This window comes from Numenius arquata, chromosome 11 (assembly GCF_964106895.1).
Source record: "Numenius arquata chromosome 11, bNumArq3.hap1.1, whole genome shotgun sequence".
Taxonomy (NCBI): domain Eukaryota; kingdom Metazoa; phylum Chordata; class Aves; order Charadriiformes; family Scolopacidae; genus Numenius; species Numenius arquata.
Window position 1 is genome coordinate 7703213 of NC_133586.1, and position 18997 is coordinate 7722209.

General features: G+C 44.1%; 1 protein-coding gene across 1 annotated transcript in view; it reads left to right on the forward strand.

The window, feature by feature from the left end:
• The first annotated feature begins 4374 nt into the window (after positions 1 to 4374).
• Positions 4375 to 18997, forward strand: part of AKAP13 (A-kinase anchoring protein 13) — a 72733-nt gene continuing 58110 nt past the window's right edge. The window contains exons 1-3 of the mRNA XM_074156013.1: positions 4375 to 4801; positions 14488 to 14569; positions 18427 to 18563. Of these exons, the coding sequence (XP_074012114.1) occupies positions 4721 to 4801; positions 14488 to 14569; positions 18427 to 18563 (300 nt within the window). The 5' untranslated portion in view covers positions 4375 to 4720. The remainder of the gene's footprint in view (positions 4802 to 14487; positions 14570 to 18426; positions 18564 to 18997) is intronic.

Genomic DNA, 18997 nt, shown 5'->3' on the forward strand with positions numbered 1-18997 from the left:
TTTAGTGCCCAAAAGTGGGTTTTAACTTGCTTAAAACAGGGAGGCTTTTTTCATCTACTGCTCCATTCGTTCGTATCAGAGCCACAGTTAAAAAAGTTAAAAAAGCCTGAGTATTTCTGCAGATTGCATCATTTTCAGTGTTTCATAACGATACGGCAAAAGTAATTTGAAACAGATAACAATAGTGCAGTCTGTTTCAGAATAACCATGATTTCCTTCTCATTAAGAGGTCTGTTAGCGGGTAGAGGAGGAGGAGGAGGAGTTTTATCTGGATGAGTTACAGATCATATGGTGCGATCGAGCGCCTTCCCCCCCCCCCCCCCCTCCCCCCGCCTCCCTTTTCCTTCCCTTGAAATCCGCAGCGCTGGACTTTGGTTTGGATATGAAACGATTGGATAGTTTCAAACTCCTGTCTGCACAAAGCGGCTCAGCGCTTCCAGATGTTTTTAATAAGGAGCCCAGAACTGTCTCATCAGCAGCCGGTGGCCGGGGCTGCCGCTCGCCTCTCCGCTCCATTTTGAGCAACTCTCCGAAAAAACAAGAATTATTTACTCCTTGGAGTAGTGTTGTTTTTTTGTTTTTTTGTTTGGTTTTGTTTGGGTTTTTTTTTTGTTGTTGTTGTTTTTTAATGTAATCTTTATCCTCTGCTTGTCTGGTGCATTGTGTTGCTGAGGATAAATACTATATACTGCGTAAACACGCGTAGGGCATTCGAGGGACTGCCTTAAATAGATGGACAAAGGAGGCTGGAAACCTTTGTTCTGCTTCGTCCGGGCTGAGTCTGTCTCTGCGTCTGCTCGGCTGCCCGTGTGTGTGTAAGGCTGGGAGCAAGGCAAGATTTTTGGCCTCAAACAATGCAGCAAAAGCCCCACCTAACGTGGGAAGAGAGTGATGGTCTCCCAAGGCAGGGGTGGGGGGGGGAGTTTGTCTGGCACATTATCTTCTATTTGTTTATATTACATTTCTTCCCCTCCCCTTCAGCAGTAAAGTCTGGAAACGAAGATGTGATGGACTTTGGGTGTCTGTAGTCGTCATTGGCCTCCTGATCTTGGCTGTGAGTCAGGAACATAACCACAGGAAAACTCTTGGAACAAATTAGGGATTTGGAAGCTTAAATCTGAAAAGAAAAAGAGAAGGGAGAAAGGGGGGGGGCAGATATATTTTGTGGGTTTGTTTGTGTTGATTATTTCCCTCTGTGGCTGAGGGTGTAGAGGTGTCCAAAGGGATCAGTTGGCAACCTTTACTAGATCAAGACACATAATTATGGAGGAAGGCAGGTCATCATCTTGATTCACAGGTAGGGCATGGACGTGTATTGAGTCCTGGGACACATTCTGTGCCCAGAGTCACCCTGCCTGTGCCTTCCACCAGAACTTTCTGTTCCCTCCTGCCCTACGAAGGCACACGTTGGGTTACTTGTGGCTTTTGGCCACACCAAGATGCTTGTGCACAGCTCAGAAAAACTGGCCTCCTCTTTTTAACTTCCTGCTGTGAAGGTTGTGCGTCTCCCAGTCTGTCTCCCACCTCCTTTGGTTAGAGATGTTTCTCATTTATCTTTATGTGTAGGAAGCGGGAGATAATGTGAGCCACAAAAATCCGGGTGTTGATGCAGCAACAAGTCAGACCTCGCTTGCATCTCCGTGGAAGATGCACTGTCGTAGTTAGTAGCGATGCTGACGTGGTGGTCTCCTCTGCGAGGTGGACATTGCTTGACCCTTGCAGCCTGGACATCCCTTTCTGGGTGCCAGAGGGGCTCTGTGGCTCTAACGTGAAGTGCTTTAAGCGGAGCACCCAGACAGAGCTGTGCAGTTACTGCTTGGATAAGTCTCAGCCTTATATACCAGCAGCTGTAATTAAATTGATTTGAAAACAAAATTAACTGCTGTATCAGTTAAAAAAAAATACGAGTGCTCCATAATGAAACATTAGAGCATCATTAAGGCACAGCAACTGCTGCAAATTCCTTTACCTGAACTAAATTCACACACTCTGTTTATAGGTTCCTCTCTTGTAAATTTAGATTTGAGGAAATCCCTGCCTTTTATGGTAGTGTTTGAGGGGCTGGAATGCTGTCACAGCCATTTCTGATTCCTCATCTCGACAGGCACATGATTGCTGGGATTCATTACTTGTGGAGAAAACTGGTGGCTCCAGAAAGTCCCCAAAGTACTACCACATTTTGTGTGTGTCCTAATACTGAAAGCAGAAGCTCCACTTGTTGTTAAGGAGTCATTGGCTGAGATCTCGAGCTGGGGACTGTAGCTGTAAGAGAGCCTCGTAGAGGAGATCCTTTTCAGTTCAGCTGGTGGTGTGGTGGAGATGAAGCTTTGGGTTGTGAGGGAGAGACTGGAGCCTAATGAAAGCGGGGGGAGATACCTCGCGTTGAGTAGGTAAGAGCATACCTGTGTCACTTACCGGGCGGAGCTGGTCCATTGTGACTCCCCGGCCCATTCCAGTGCATGAGGTGACGTGATGCCCAAAGGTGGACCTTCGAGTGGTGACTGGCTGCCGTGCCACCAAGCTGTGCTGTGGTCTTAGGAAAAGCCACCCTTCTCAGCTCTCTTACTGAGTCTAAGTTTAGAGGGTAATTATGCTTTTGCGTAATCTGGCTGTAGGGATTGGGGGTGTCATAGCCAGGAGAGCCCAAAATAGTACTTTGTGTTGCTGTAAACTCCCGTTCTTCAGTGTTTTACCAAGCAGGGGTGGAGGAGGCTCAGTTCCTGTGTTACTCACAGGCAGGCTGATGTGCAATGGGTTTGGGTGGCCGGGAGAACTGGGTAGCACCGGGAAGAGAGGAGATGGAGTTCCTGGTCGCAATGGATGGATTCAGACCCCGTAACTGAGCTCCATGAGCGGAGCAAATCCCAGCAGGAGGTGGGCCAGTCCAGCCCATGCCGCCGAGGATGGCTCTTGGAGATCTGCAATTAAGCCTTGGGTTGATAAGTGCCATTTCTGCGGTCTGTGTTTCCTGCTTTGCGACACGGGATTAACAATTCCTCCATTTCCAGCTTTTCTACCCAGAAAAGCAGCAAGTTCTGCTGGCTACAAACTCCCAACCACAGAAACACCCCAAACACCCCCCCTTCCCCTTTTCTTCTCTCTCTTTTTTTTTTTTCTTTTTCTTTTTTTTTTTTTTTTTTTTTTTTTTCCACCGCCCCCCTTCCCTTTTGAATCGGTGAATGAGAGAATGTCTAAAGCCAGGGAAGTATGGAAAGATTTCATCCCTGGAGAGGTCAGGGTGGGGTGGAAAGCGGAGGGGGCTGCAAGGGGGCAGTTTGAAAACAGGAAACCATGTGGCAGCGCAGGCAAGGCCCAGCTGATGTGAATGAGCTATTGAGAGGGGAGAGACGCTCCCACTGGCCCAGCATTAGAAAGAAGAAGAAAAAAAAAAAAACAAAAAAAAACCCCCAACAACTTAGAGGGCTTTTTTTTTAAAAAAAGAAAAAAAAAAAAAGACTGCCTTTCAGACTGGAATAAAAGAGGGAAAATTGTATTTTCTGGAGAGCAAGTTGCTGAAATCTTTTGCTCTGTGTTGGAAACAAACAAAAAAAAAAAGTAAATGGCTGATTTCCTTTCTTTTTTCCTTTTTTTTTTTTTTGTTTTTGTACGTGTGCACTGATTAAATCATAAGTTTCCATTCCTGTTTCGGGGAAGCGTTAAGCCTGAAATTGTCTTTCATTCACCTGGCTTGGGGGGAGAGGGGAAGAGGCTTTTTACCTCTCTGAAAACACGTCCCTTTGCTTCTCAGTCTCTTTTTTGGACCGAGTAACCACGCCGAGTGCCTGCAGCCGGAGGTGGAAGAGGCTGGTGAAGAAAAGCTGCTGCTTTTTTCTTCCCCCCCTCCCTCCCTCTTTTTTTTTTTTTTCCCTTCTCTCTGAAGAGATGAATCATGCTCCCACAACTGCAAAGAAATTTTGAAAGCTGGGAGAACACTGGTGCAGGACTGAAAAGGCAAGTAGTGACGTCCCAGCCCAAACCAGGAGGGAGTGGCTTTATTTCATTATTTTCTTTCCTTTTGCCCTCTGCTGTCATTAGAAATTTAAACTTAACGCAAAACCGAGCCCTCCTGTCTGGCGAGCAGTGGACCGACTCAAAAGGAGGAAAGTACCTTTTTTTTTATTGTTTCTTCCAGTGCACGAGGACGTGAAAGAAAAAAAACCCGTTTGTGACAGTATTTACGTTGGATACGGTGATCGGCTTTTTTTTTTTTTTTTTTTTCCTCCTGAATTAGACGGGTTGTGGCTGAGCCTACCTTCTGCCTGCCTTCTTGGAGCGTCAAGGTTCCTGCTGCACACATCTGGCTTTTGTTCTCTTTTCAGGCAGGATTTTTATTCTGGTGCTTTTTGGATATCAAAGTTGTCTGGAAAACGTGGTGGTTTTGGTTTTTTTTATTAGTATTATTATTACTACTATAACAGGAAGGCTGATACCATTCTTAGCAGTTGCAAAAAAAGAATAATCCTATATGTATAAAGCTCTCTTCAAATATCTTTTGTTTGCTATAAGTTCCTGCATTGCCTTTATAAGCAAATCTGTTCCGAGAAGACTTTCTCAGCTGGTGGCAGCTCTGGGATTTTCTTTTTCCAGTGAAGAGGCTCAGGCAAGCGGGTGTGCTGGGACACAGGGACTCCTCCGAGCACGTATGTGAGAGGTCTGGAGCCGTGGTCAGCCCGGGGTTCATGGTGGGCTCTGCTTCTCCGCTCCTGGCTTTTTGGACAAAATGTACGAACGCCACAAGAGGCGATACAGCCTGTGCGACATCTCCAAGGTGGACAGGACTGTAGATGTTGTGTTGTTAAAGGTATGACATTTATATACGCTTATTTACGGGTTCCTTTCCCCATCTTGAAAGGGGGTCGATCTGTTCCCTGCTGTACCTGTGCCCCCCGGCTGGGCAGTGCAGAGAAAGGGTGGTCAGGTAAAAGAACTCTTGCCCTTCGGCCTGGAGATGGCTCTGTGCGCTATCAAACCAGTTCATGCCAAGTATTACCATCCCTGCAACCAGCTGATCTCTTGTGGGATGCAGTCAGATACCGTTTGGGAGAGTTCTCTCCAGCCACCTTCCCTGTCCTCTGCCGTTAAACGGTCCCCCCCCTCCTTTGCAACCATCACCGTTTGCAGGTGGGTTTTCTGCGGAAGGTGCTGTTGGGCAAAGGGTTTTCATTTCCAGTGGTCGCTTTTGGGGTTGAAACGCACGTGTCCCCCAAAAGATGTATTCTGCCAAATAAGGCACGGTGGATCCTCCTTTTCCTGTTCTTTGTTTGTGTTTGAAGGGAGGGAGTTGCTGTTGGTCTCATTGTTTGGGTGTGAGTTTTGTCTGAAGATGGGTTGGAGCAAAGAGCCAGGAGTGGCTCTTGGCTAATTGTCCCAGCGTGTTCCTCCTCTACTCTAAAATTAGCAAGTGCTCCACCAAATGGCACAATGGCAGTCTGGGAATGTCCTGTCTCCGTAACAGCTTTTTGGAGCTTCAGCAGTTTCCTGGCAAAGTGGATGGAAATCGGAAAGCGGCCAGAGGGACTGCAGAACACAGCCCAACTTAGAGATCTGAACTCCTGGAAGAGCATTTCCTTTCCCTCTCCCTTCTTCTCTCCTTTTCTTAGCTGAGACAGTGGGTTTCTGCAGGATTGTATGGCTTCCTTCTTTATGATTTTTGCTTCATGCCCTTCTTTGCAAGATGAGACAAGAACGTATAAAAAAGTTTATTTTCAAATTATTTTTGTTCTACTTTATCTGCACTAAAATAGACACTTGTTAACTTGCTTTGTTTAGGAATGAAAATATTTTCCTTTAATTCAATGCATCCTTTGGTTTTTGGTGACAAATAACCGTAGCTTGTTTTCTCTACCAATTCAGTTTTGTTGAGTATTTTTGAACTTTCATGTTAATGATGCTGGTTGAGGATGATCCCAAGGGTCTCTTCCAACCTAGACGATTCTATGATTCTGTGATTCTATGGAATCCCATGGCATTCAATCCCTAGACACCCTATGAGTCGTTTAAAACAATGTAGACATACTGTGCTCACACGACTCGTGTGAAACGAGTGCTTTGTAGTTCTTGGGAGAAGACCCGGTACCCCTGACAACCTCGCTTGCCAATATAAAAAACATAATTTTTTTCTTTATAAAGAGTATCTGAATGCCTGGGTTGCAATGTAATTCACTGTAATTGTCTGACTTCAGTATTTCTGATGTCATCAGTTCCTTAAATTAGGTTTTGCTCAGCAAAGCTTAGATTTTTATAACAAAATGTGGCTCTTGTTAGTAGTTCCCACTAGTATTTTCCTAATGGAGTTTCGAAGCTGTGGGTTATACTGTCTGTCCCTGCGAGTGACTCAGTGTCCATATACGTGTGTGCACGCATTGCTGCGCCCAACACGGGCTGTGCAGGCTGCAGATGTTTAAAATAGCAGGGTGCAAGTGACAGCTGGAGTTACAGGCAACTTTTGCTTGATTTTTTTTCAGTCATTCTTCGTGGTTTAGCCGCTTTCTATAACATAACCGGTAGATGAAATTGGATTTTGATGATCTAGGGATCCAAGCCAGCTCTAGAGTGCGTCAGGGGCAGATCATCTCTTGACGTTAATGGGACTTGGATCAGACCCTTAATGAGGGAGCTGCAGGGGCAGGGTTTTTCATTGGGTTTGTTTTGAATTAAAATACGGAAATAAAACTGTACCTTGTCTAGGCCGCTATATTTTGGTGAGTCAAGAGGCCAGGGTTTCTGAAGTGTCAAGTATTGAAAAGCAAATAAATAGCCTTACAACAAAAGCAAACCCAAATAGGATCTACCAGGAGTGTTTGATCTGGATGAAATCGTAACAAGATACCTGCAAAGCACCAAATAGCTTTTAATGTGGCCTACGGATTGACTAGGACAAGACGTCTTTGCTTTAAGTGGTAGATGAATATGTTCTTTGCTTCATTTTAAGAGGGGGAACTCGGTAACCATGGCATAGGAAAGAAAAACAGCTGCTGGAGAAGGACAACTGGAACAAGTAGTGAACAAAGAACATTTTGTGTCATTTCAGTTGCTAAATGTTTATAGATGGTATTTTATTTGCATTGATTGCAACCGTTCTTAGATACAGCCGGAAAAGAATTTTTCTACTGAAAGCGACTGTTTTGCAATGCACATGTCTTCTGAAGGGTCAGTGTGTTGGGGCTCAAATTTTCCATGTTTAGATTGTGCCTGAAACAGTGGCTTGTGGAGTTATGAAGAAAAAACCTCAGCGATTTTGGGGCTTGATGCTCACAGTTATTTTTAGCTTTAACATTCTTTCTTCCTCCTCCCCACATACAAAAGAGCAAGAGGCAGCGGGTACATCACTGTCCCAGCCCTTACGTGGGAGGTAGGACTTCAGCTTTACCTCGGCTCTTTCTGCTGCTGCAGCGATGCAAATGTGATGACCGTGGTTACTGGGCATAGTGGTTTGCCACTGTCCAGGGAAGCCTGGGTGATGCAGAAATGGCAAAAAAACTTGCCATCATCTTTCCTGCTGGGATTGCGTTGAGGCAGATGAGGGAGAAGGATGTTGGGCAAGCGGGACATCAACTTGTCTGAAGAGTTTATTGAGTTCTGAGCAGCTACGTGCAGGGTAAAGCAGTCTGAGCTTTGTTATTGCAAGACCCAAAAATGGGAATTCTGAGCGTGCCCATGTGTGAGCTGGCAGCCCCGTCTCGTTTCTGTGCTGTGCCTGCTGCCACAAATATAACTGTCTAGGGAGAGAAGGCGGATGCCACACTGGCTGGCGCCTCGCGACGCGTGTGAAGTTAGACAGGCGTCCAAGTCTGCGTGAACGGGCTGTGCTTTGCAGAGCTAGAAAATCAGATATGAGATTGGGAGACCGAGCAATCGCAACTGGAAATACCTTGTAATAGTTCATTGCCTGTATCTACGTTTCGCCTTTGTAGATGAATGTTAAGTGTAGGCAGAAGGTCTAAGTTTGTTCACAACTGGGGAAACGAGGTTTGATTTACTTTTCAGATGAACAGAGTCCGTTCAGCTTCCAGTTAAAAATCAGAAGGTTATTCATGAAATTAAAACTAGCCCAGTGTTATAAAAATAATTAAGGCATTTTGAAATTAAAAGGGGAGGTTATCAATGTGTTATTCTGCTCCCTGGCAGACGGCTGCTCTGGTAGCTCTACCAGCTCCCTGGAATGAACCCTGCCCACCTAAGGCAAAGTGCTATTTGCAGCATCCTAAGCTAAAAGTAGCATGTGGGGACGTTCTTGATGTTAACTGAAGCTAATGTTTCCTCCATTGTATGTTGTCATACTTACAAAGTGTGTTTATTTTTTCCTGTGCATTTTTTTTTTCTGGTAATTTGACACATAAGTATGTTCTTCTTTAAGGTTTGGGGCTGAGGGAAGTGCTGTCCTCAGATGCAGCGTCTCATAGAACTTTGTGGCCTTAAAGTGATTCTGAACTTCAATCCTGCATCTGTCTGCAGTGGTGTGGTTATCGATGGGACAGCAGGAGAGAAGTGTATTTGTGGTTACGTGGAGAACTTTTGTGTGTATCTGTTTGTATCTTATGTAGAATTAGAACTGAAAGGATAACTTAAATGAAACTAATGTGTTTTCACCTTAGGCACAGACATATTTGTGGGAATTTTCCTCCCATTTTCATCGAGATGTTTTTTATGCAAATCCATTGCTGCTGTTTTTAAAGCTTAATTAAAGTTTGTTGTTACCAGGACTCTAATTCTGCTGGTGGGGCAGGACATCCCAGTGCCAAGGGCTGGAAAATGTTCTTGCTCCTTTCCCTGGTTGGGACACTGCCAGGGGGAAAAGTGCACTCTAGGAACTCAGCCTTGCTCTTACACCACAAAGTGCTAATTTATTCAGTCATTTAAAATGTTCTGTGGTTGTAGGAGCCTCGTCTGGTGTAATCCTTTAGCATAGCTCTCTATAGCACTGCTCGCTTGTTGCTGTCAACGAGGTCACTTTGGACCTCCTTGAAAAAAATGTTGCCCTGGGACGGTGTCACCCAATCTGTAAAGGTAAAAGGCTTGATGTAGCATATTCACAGTGCTAGAAGATAAATCTCTATAGAAATCATTGCAGAAGTGCAAGTGTTGTCACTTTGTCCCTTTTGGCAAACGTTGGTGAATGGTCTTTGTGTTCCTCGTGCAGGTTGTAAAACTGTCCCGTAAAGCTGAAGCCAAGAAAATACTCAGGGAGATTACAAAGCATTGAAATAAGCGATTTAAAAAATTCTGGAATTTGTAAACAAATTGATATGTCTGCTCTGAATATCGTCTGGCAAGACGATTGTCAAAGCAGCGGGTTTTGCTTTTAATGTGAGTTTTGAGTGTATGGAGTTTGTTTGCGTCAACACCTGTTGAAGGAAGACGATGAAAAGACCTTCCCCAGGTGCCCCATCTCTCCTGTTCCTTTTGAAAGAGGTTTGGAGGATCTTGAAAGGTGGTTTTTGTCAAGGGGGTGAACTGCTGCTTGAGTTTTAGTTCAGGAATTGAAGGAGATGATGGGATTATTCCATCAGAAATGGAATTGTAAATTTAAAAGTTGCTCAGAATAAACATTGAATTCCAGTTCTGTGTACAATTTTCTTCAATGAAAACTATCCTAGAGGAAATTTTCAGGAACAGGTAGTTCCTAGAAGAGAATTAAGATTTGCATTAAAATTTAGAAAATCAATCATTGTATCATTCATTATTATTAAACAAATTAGTTATAGTTGCCTTTAAAGTATTGCTTGTTTTTTGCTAATTTTATTCTTCAGTGGTTATTTCAAATCTTTTCTAGTGTCAGTTATTGCTCAGTGTGGTCTACAGGTACTTAAAGAGATAGATATATATCTTTACTATACTAAACATTTTCCTATGTGCAATGGTATCTGGTTTTAGCTGCAAGGTAGAACTTAGTCTGGAAGCTGTGGGGGGAAAAAAAAAGAAGGAGAGAAGTGGAAACTTGTAAATTTAGGACAAAGTTAAAACAATATGGAGGGAAGATGAATCTCTAGAGGTTTGCTAGGAAATGAAAGTTAAAATAGTCTGGTTCCTTCTGCTGTGGAGATGTTGATTTATATCGTTACCGGTGAGACTGACAAGTGCAAACTTTTAAAATAGTGGAAGATTTCCTGAGAGGTCAGTGTGTTTTCTTTATTGGGAAATGGAAGGCGAGAAGAGTTAAAATAAAACCGGAGGGAGAGAAAAAGGATTTTTTCCATGGTGGAAAGGTAGGAGAGGTGCATGAGAGCCAGGTAGCGACTGGCTCCCGAGGTGAATGTTTCTAGCAAACCCTCGCCGGGCTGCTCTGCCAGAAGTAGACATTTTTGAAATGTCTTCTGAGAAGGAGGTGCTGATTGTGGTTGTCATGGTCAGGCACTTCAGGGGACCGCGAGCACTGGAGGGGCTCAGAGAACTCCTTGGCCAGGACTGTCATGTAGGGGGAGAGGAAGGAGGAACCTGGAAATAGGAGCTGGGGCCACTCATGGTCCCCACGTGATGGAGGACATCCCAGCCCTGTTTATCTCGAATATTGTCCAGTGCTGTCCTTTTCTTATGCAAAGAGGTTTCTCCACTAAGTCACTTCAAGTTTCAAATTCAGTGTCTGCAGGAAGAGAGTCAGGAGACTCTGAGAGTCAGGAAATACATCCGTGTGTGCCCAGAAACAGCAATCAAACCGTCTGCTGCTTGCAACTCCAGCTGGTGTCCTAAAGCCCTCTTTGGGCATTTAGTCTGCTAGCATTTCACAGGCAAACAGAAAATCCTTTGGGATTCACTTTTTGGTGCCTAGGGATGTGCTTCCATGATTCATTCCGTGTCTGAGCTGCAGATAAACACATTCAGGCTTCTGCATGGAAAAATAGCTGGTTCTCTGCTGGCGTTTTTTCAAAAGCTGCGTATTGAAACTCCGTTCCCAGAGGCTGTTTCATATTCCCTTCTGCCGCCTGAACACCGCCGCATCCTCTGCTCCCCCCACGAAGACTTGGGGTGCCCAGAATCGGTGGGCTGCAATCAGTGTGAACAAGGCAGAAAGCACGTGGGGTTTTTATCATCTTCTGCGGCCACCAGCCTGTGGTCCTGTCCTTGGGCTCCTCTTAGCAAAACAGAGGGAAGAAGGGAGGAGTATATTTTATAATGGTATTTTCTCTGCAGCCCTTACTGTCTGTACCTGCAGTCCTGAGTAAATTTGAGCAGAATTCAGCTGTTGAGGAGGGATCCCAGTACTCAGCCTTGGGCTGTGGAGAGTGGGGGTTGTGTTTTGAGTATCTGTGGACCACCCAGTTTCCTGAGAGCACACAGTAAACCTCCAGCAAATCCTGTCTGGGCTCGTTTTGGCGTAGGGAATACTTGTATATAGTAGTGGTTTCCTTTGTTTGTGTTTTAAGGATGATTATTATTATTATTCCTGAATTAGGACTACCAAGATAAATACTTAGTTCCTAATGTTTTATTTTGTAGCTCATCAGGTATATCTGAAACAGCACCTTGAACCTCAGTGTTACTCTCTCATTGCTTTTTTTGTAGAAAAAAAACAGACGTTTTTCAATACTTGGCAAAGTCACAGGGCAGAGGAGAGAGCTGGCTGGGTAATGGGAAAAATACTCAAATCTTTTTTGAAATAATGCCAACGTCTATAATGCATTTTCAGTGAATGACTCAATTGGTTCTATTAAAGGAAAAAATATAATGTTATTTCAGCCTAATATAGTTTATTCTATTACCAATCAACTGATAGGCTGGAGCCTCCTTATATTTCGCTTTCTTACAGCTAATTATTGAACAGGATGTTTAATTATCAATTTCCAACGGTGGACATCAGTATAAAGCAGGAGTAGTTCCCTTAAATTCGATGGAGATACATTGGTTGAAGAGTAAAGAAGATCAGGTTGAACATGATGAGGACGGAGTTAGGTGCAAGCCAGTCAGGAGGAGGCAGAATTTGATTTCATATCTGAATTGGGTCATTCCTTCATTTGTGTGGACTTGAGCACATTTGCATTTGTCATCCTCAGTGTGTTCAGGCTCAACCTCTAGATTTGCCTTTAACGAAATGTAAGATAGAGTGCTACAAAATAGGTTCTGCTTCATCTGGAGAGAAAAGAACATTAACATGACATTTATTGACTTTACAGTCATTATGTGATATTTTTTGACTTTACAGCTCTTTTAAGACAAAAAAATTGTATATAAATTCTGCAGTGAAGTTTAATTGCTAAGGTTAGATACCCCTCAGCCTCGCTGAGAACAGGAGGTCTCTTTCTTCTGTTGAAAGAATCCAAACGGTGACCAACTGCCCATGCAACAGTTAAAAATGAACATCTTTCTGTCACTTTGGAAAATAAAAAAAAAAAAAAAAATCATTGCTTTGAGTATTTGCTTGCAAAAGCCTTTCTCAGACTTCAGACTGCCTCTCTTTCCCTCTTCACCTCTGATTGAATATATATGTAAGAGGCAGAAGATGGGTATATAAGGGGATGTGTGTGTTGAATAGAGGTGTGGAGACAGATGGGATCTGAGATGTATGTACATAGAGGGGTCTAATGGGATCTTAGACGAACGTGTATATAATGAATATGTATGAGCAAAGGCAGCAGCATCTGATAGGAAGTGTACATCATATCTAAGAAAAATAGCCTGTACAATTGCATGGAGGTGGGGAGGGACATCCAGGTGGGACATGCACTGAGATCACCCTGAGACCTCACTCAAGTAGAGCGTGAGGTCTCCTTCACCTCTCCTGGGAGACTCCTTCTCATTTTTCCCCTCTTAAATCTTCTCTGCTCCTTCCATATCTCCTCCAGCAAAAGCTGACTGGGGAAGGTCATGGCATCCTTGCTGCTGGAGGATTTTAAGGGCACCTTGGATTAAGACCTCTCAGATTATAGTTGAGCGTGACTTGGAGCAGCAGAAAGGGACAAGCTGACCTGTCAAAGGCCCTTCCAACCCCATTTTGTCACCACAGAAGTACGGAGGAGGACAAAACCTAAGGAAGAAAAATGTCCTTAGAAAGTAGCTGACAGGTCTGGGGGAGTGGAGCATTGACTCTGCGGTATGGGAAGGAGGAGGTGAGCAGAGATGCTGGCAGGAGCCCCTCCGGTGAAGGGCAGGGGGATGCAGCCAAACCAGGGAAAGCACCAGCCAACAACTGCAAATAACAAGTTCCATGATCTCAGCGAGAAAGAGAAGGTGGACGTAGGTCATTTGTCAAAACTGCAAGTCAGGTCAAGGATAGGAGGGTCTTGATTTTTCTGTATTAAAAAAAAATATGGGAAAAAGCAGTGCATTTCATAATGTTGGAGAAGGGAGAACATTGAGGGGATGAGAATCCAGCAGAGGACTGCAAAAACGGAGTAGGATCATGGAGGGGATTTGAAGACAGGTCAGAGGCAAAAAGTAGTAAAAATTCTCTATTTGACAGAGAGAGGGAAAAGTAAATGATTTCAGGAGAGAAAAGGAAAACCAGAGAGAGGTTAGGAGAAATAGTTGGCAAAGTCATCCTTTTCAGTAGCTTTCTTTTAGCTACAACTTAACATGAGAGATCCTGTGTGTTGAGGTAGGTCTGGAGGGGAAACAACCTCTGGATTTTGTGATGTGGGACATGGGATTGTCCAGGTGAGATTTGCTGGTGTTTGACAAATAGAGGTGTTTGGCAAGGAGGAACGGCAGAGCTGCTGAAGGAGAGCAAAGGGGCTTCCAGACTCTACCAGCTGTAGACGAAAGCAATGGGAAGCATATGTTGGATGAGCCAAGGGCTGTGGACAGTCCAGCACACTTTAGAGTCAGAATGGACAACATAGCCCAAGTGAGGAAGAGTAAAGTGGAGGCAGATGTGGGAGAAGGCTGAGAGCAGATCAGTCATCCTTGCTGAGAGACTGGAAGTCACGGAAGGGGTGAGGGACAGGGTGAGATGATAAGGGCTCATGTTGAAATAAACCATGTGATGTATCTTAGTGTTAAAATGGGGGTTTCTAATGTATTCATCATTTCAGTTAAAGTGCTTCTGGTTCTCACCATGACCTGGGCACTTCCCTAGCCCTCATTTCCACATTATCAGAGTGCTTTACTATCTTTAAGGTAATTATCTTTACAGCACTATGGGTGGTAAGGAATTGCTGTTCTGTGGATAATGAACCCAGGTGTAAAGCAGAGGTGACTCTTGCCTGCAGTCCCGCTCCAAATGGAAGGGAGAATTGCAGCCAGGTTTCTTCAGTCCTCAAGTAGTAGCTTAAACGCTGGCTCTTCCTCCCTCTGAACTCCTGCCTTGAGTGGGAGCCACCCTGAAATCATACTTTCCACGGAGAAATAAATCTTTTGGCATATTTTATTGGTTTGTTTAGTGATGCTAAAAAAAAAAAAAAGTAGTCATAAGTTACTTTTGAGGTTTTTACTATTGAGACAAAATTAAGCCATGACTACATACCTGCTGGGCGTTGCAGTGACATTGCAGAAGAGGCTTAACAGGGATGTTACCAAAAGTGGCCTTTCTTTGATTTGCTCTGGTCTATTTTTCAGATAAACCGTGAAAGCTGGTGTTCGCTGGAGCCATGTCCCGATTCTTCCCTGCTGGAACGCAAGCGGACGCGGGAGTCTCCAGGTGAGCAGTGTGCCGGTGGCAGCTCCAGACAAGCAGCCCTGCAGTTCTCCTCACTTTTTCTTTCCTTCTTTTTCTTCTGATTTTTGACATCCTAGCCTCTATGGGCAAAATACGTAAACTAAAGAAAATGTGTAATGAATCTGCCGTGAATCATTGTTAGCACATGGTTGCAGCACTTGACTTGCAGTGAGCTGTGTGGTGCGTCACCTTCTTCAGTAATTTCACATTTAAAGTACTTCAGTATTTTGATTTTTTTATAAATAAACTTGAAAGATGTGATAGGCGAGACAGACAGGGTTTCTAGCCGTTAATGACAGTACAATCAGAAATTTAAACTCCTGAATCCGTATTTAGATCCAAAATCAGTGGCTTGTTTTTATTTTTATTTCCCTGAAAGTTCCCATGATTTCCAGGCTTCAGGAAGCAGGAAGGTGGTTCAGAGCCATCGTTCCCACACCCTGCCCACCAGCCATGCCGAGCTCCCAGCCCTGCGTGCTGGCTGGTGCTTTCTGGCTCTTCCACTGGGACAGAAAAAATCTTGTCTGGGCAAGTTTCAAAGAGGGGTTGGTGTCCAAGATAAGAAAAAAAAAAAAGCATTTCCTTTCATTGAATTATTCATGTTCAAAACAAATGGAGTAATTTATCAGGGCCCTGAATACTGACTTTGCTTGGAGTCATCATAGAGAGGACACTTCTTGCCTTGCTCTTATTACGAGCAGGGGTCTCACCTGAATCTCCTTCAATTTATCTGAGGGACTTGAAAGAAAAACAGGGATTGAATCACTGAGTGTTGATGTGAAATCCAAACCCAATCTTTTCAGAGTGTAGGATAATGTGGGTGACTGACATGAGGGTTTTATTCTAGGTAGAAGTTCTAGCTCCCATCAAAGTTAAATAAGCACTTTTTTTTTTTAAGTGCTCTGTTTAGAATAGTCATGAACAGTGAATAGCTGTTTTGTGAGTGTTTTACAGGAGAACCCGTGGTATCACCATGCTGCTTCTTTCCCAATTGTGTCCCCAAATCCCTTGGCTTTTGGTATGATATTTTTATGCTTCAGGCAAGAGTTATTGCGCTCCATTTGGCTGCAAAATGATGTGCGCTCATTTGACATGCCAAATCTATAATCATGTATTCATATGGATCAATATCAGTTAGAGACTTATTAATTATCCAATGCAATATCATACTATAGAAATATAATATTAAGTATGTAATCAGGTAGCCATATATACAAATATATATTAATAATTATAGTAATATGTGTCTGTAATGCAAGCACAAAGAGGCAGGCTTTTAAGATGATTAATGTGCTCTCCGGTCAGACTGAAGCAGGAGTAAGATCTCGGGCTCTGCAGGTTCTGGCCTTTGTAGAAATAACGTTGTTACTGCACACGCATCCCTCCGGCTGCGCTGCCGGTGCTGTGCAGTGTGGAGAGGGCAAGAAAAATCCAACACCACCTAACAGCAATAAAACCACTAGCTGTGGTAATGTCACTAACTTCAAAATACACAACTTGTTAGGGAATTAGACTTTTTTCACCTGCTGAGTAATCCTGTTGAAATGGCTTGTAAGGATGGAGTCCTCAAATCTTAGAAGGTAACTTCAGAAACTGGTGCTTCTCATTCTCTGTCACTGATTTTGAAATGAAAAGCCTGGAGGAGCTTTGAGCGTAGCTATGAGCATGGAACTGGGGGGCTCAGCCTAGTCTTGGAGGACACAAGGCTTTGGAAAATATACATAAAAGAACTGCTTGGAAATTTTCTTCCCGGAGCTTCTTAATGTATACTTTTTTTTTTTTTTTGGCCTCTATGTTACGTGCAGAAGTGTGTTGCTATCCTCATTGTGGTTTTTGCCTGCACCTCCCCAGAGAGGAGCAGATAAGGGGAGTTGTGCTGTGAGTCCAGCCTGCACAGGGAGCAGGGGATGGATGTGTGATGGGGTCACCATCCCCTCGTCATGGCAGTGCTCTCAACGGGGCTCACCGGGTCACGGCTGGGGGAGATGCAGTTCAGCATTGTGCAATGCCCGTGCAGTTTAAAGCAAAGAAAACAAACCCAATGAGCTAACTGAGAAAAGAAAGGGGAGGAAGATCCCCCCCCTCCCCCAAACAACTGAAAATAAAGGAGAGGGGAGGGAAGAAAGAGTTTGGGGTGGGAGGGGGGTTCCCAGTACTCTGCTCCTCATCGTCCCTTCTCACTACTTCATCTCCTCTGTCCCCCTGAGGCTCCTGCAGAGCCTTTTGCTGCCTCTTGTGATTTATCGCTGGGGTGAGGTATCAGTCCCTTGGCGCGTATGGACCGTCCCTGCTGATTTTCCACTGGAACGTGGCTCGAGCCGCTTTGTTTTTCAGTCTGGGCTGTGGACATGCTCTGCCGGCTGCCAGCTGGACGGCCGGCTCCCTGGCCCGCTCCCTTACAGCCTCTCCACCTCTCCTGTGCTTTTCCCTTTCTTTCCCCCTCCCCTCTTCTTCTCTTCCCCCTCCTTTTTCCCCCTCAGTGATGGAAAAGCAGGTCAGATTTTCCAGGTTTACCGAAAGGGGAGCAGGACCAGGGAGCAGCCACACCGCCTCCAATAAATGCTTTTCCAATTCTCCGCCATGTGGAAACTCCTCTGCAGGGTAATGGGGTTTCCAACCGGTTTCGGCTCCCCCGTGCCTGAAACGGGGGAAGCCCCACTGCCATCAATAAATTAACATTATTTGTTCTGAGTGTGGCTCATTCCCTCAGCTGGGCTGTGGCTGGGGTGTTTGATAGCTGCTGTCAGGCGCAGGTTAAGGATGGGGAAGGGAAAAAGGGAAGGTTGCAAGCTACCCAAACCCATCATCTTTGCATTGATGTGTAAGGTTGACACAGCCAACGATTGAGTTCGTCGGGTGTAATTTAAGAGCGAAACAACGTTTTAGTCTCTTGGCTCCTCTCCAGGGAGCTAAACATGTTTTGGATCTGTTTAGTTTAGAGCAGGTTGCAAAATAACACCTTTTTTTTTAAAAAAAAAAAAAAAACCCAACAACAAACCAAACTAATAATCAGAAAATATTTTGAGCTGGGAGAAAAGAATGTTCAGTTATTGCCAAAATCGTCATTAGAACCTTTGCCTGAAGGCTGAACAAACGGAATGATATACAGGCATTTCTTATGCAAATACATGTCTGTTAAAGTTTTTGGAAGGGAAGGGCTTTCTCGGTGGCTGTAGTCTATGTCTCTGCTGCTGATCACCCCGATACAAACAGCTGGAAGCATTTTAGGAAAAAGAGATGCAATACGCTTGTATTTCAATGTCAGCAGTTATGAAAGCTGAGAATTTTTAAAGCACACTTAATTTTTGAGTCTTAAAAAACTAAAGCTTGTCATGGAAGTCATACTAGTGCTTTTTCAGTGAGAAGTATAGAAGAAGGAATGAAATCATCGTCCCAATAAAAGCACCCTGGCATTTAGAGGGAATTGATTCTTTAATTGAGAAAGGGAGGAATGATTGTCAAGTGTTATTTCTACATTTATTGAATATGAATCTAATTTTGCGGTTGCTGCAATTGATGGGAAACATCCTGTTATGCTTAGTGTGGGGTACCTGATAGATACTGTATTTGTCAGCACCTCAGGCTACAAGCATATATGGCTGGTTAATGCAGAATGTCTCTTTGCACCATGTATTTCGATAATGCATTAAAAGAAGTTTTAAACTCTTGAGTAAATTCTTCGAAAATTTGCAGGCACGGTTTTGGGAGGTGAACGCAATTTATAAAGCTGTGTTTACTGTTGTTTTTAACTCCTCAAATTTGGTGAACGTATGCGAGTTGGTTGTATGGATGCTGCAGAAAAACATCAGACCGTAACTCTTTCTGCTTTGCTCCCGTAGAATGTGAGAACTTCTTGGAGGATGGGCTGAACAGCGTCTGTGCCTCATCACAGGGTGTCCTTAAAAGAGAGTCCGGAAGCGAGTCTGACCTCTTCCCCTTGCCTGGTGATGGGATGGAAGACCTTGTCTTTGGAAAGGTAGGAAAGCCTGGTGGAGATATGGTTAAAAAAGCTCTAAGTCCCAATTGGATAAATCCGTACTGCAAATGCAGATCGTCCTGTTTTCACTGGTGAGTTAGAAACCTGGAAGCGATTATCCTGGAACGGAATAGATGGGAAGGATCTGGTCCTCTCTTCAGATGCAGCAACATGAGGGATGTATTTACTTGCAGCAGAATTCCAAAAACTGTGCAGCCCCCTCTGTTGAAAAGCTGAAAGCACTCTTGACTGTCCAGAAGAAAATCGGGTGCTAGAGGAACAGTTGAAAAGGTGGATTTTCTTGCAAGGTCATTAGGGATTGCACAGATGGTAGGAAAGGCATCTTTGACTAATGTAAAAAAGAGCTTTTCTCCAGAAAACGATGACCTCTGCACTGACACCTTCAGAGTCATATACTGTAGTTCTCAGAGGAA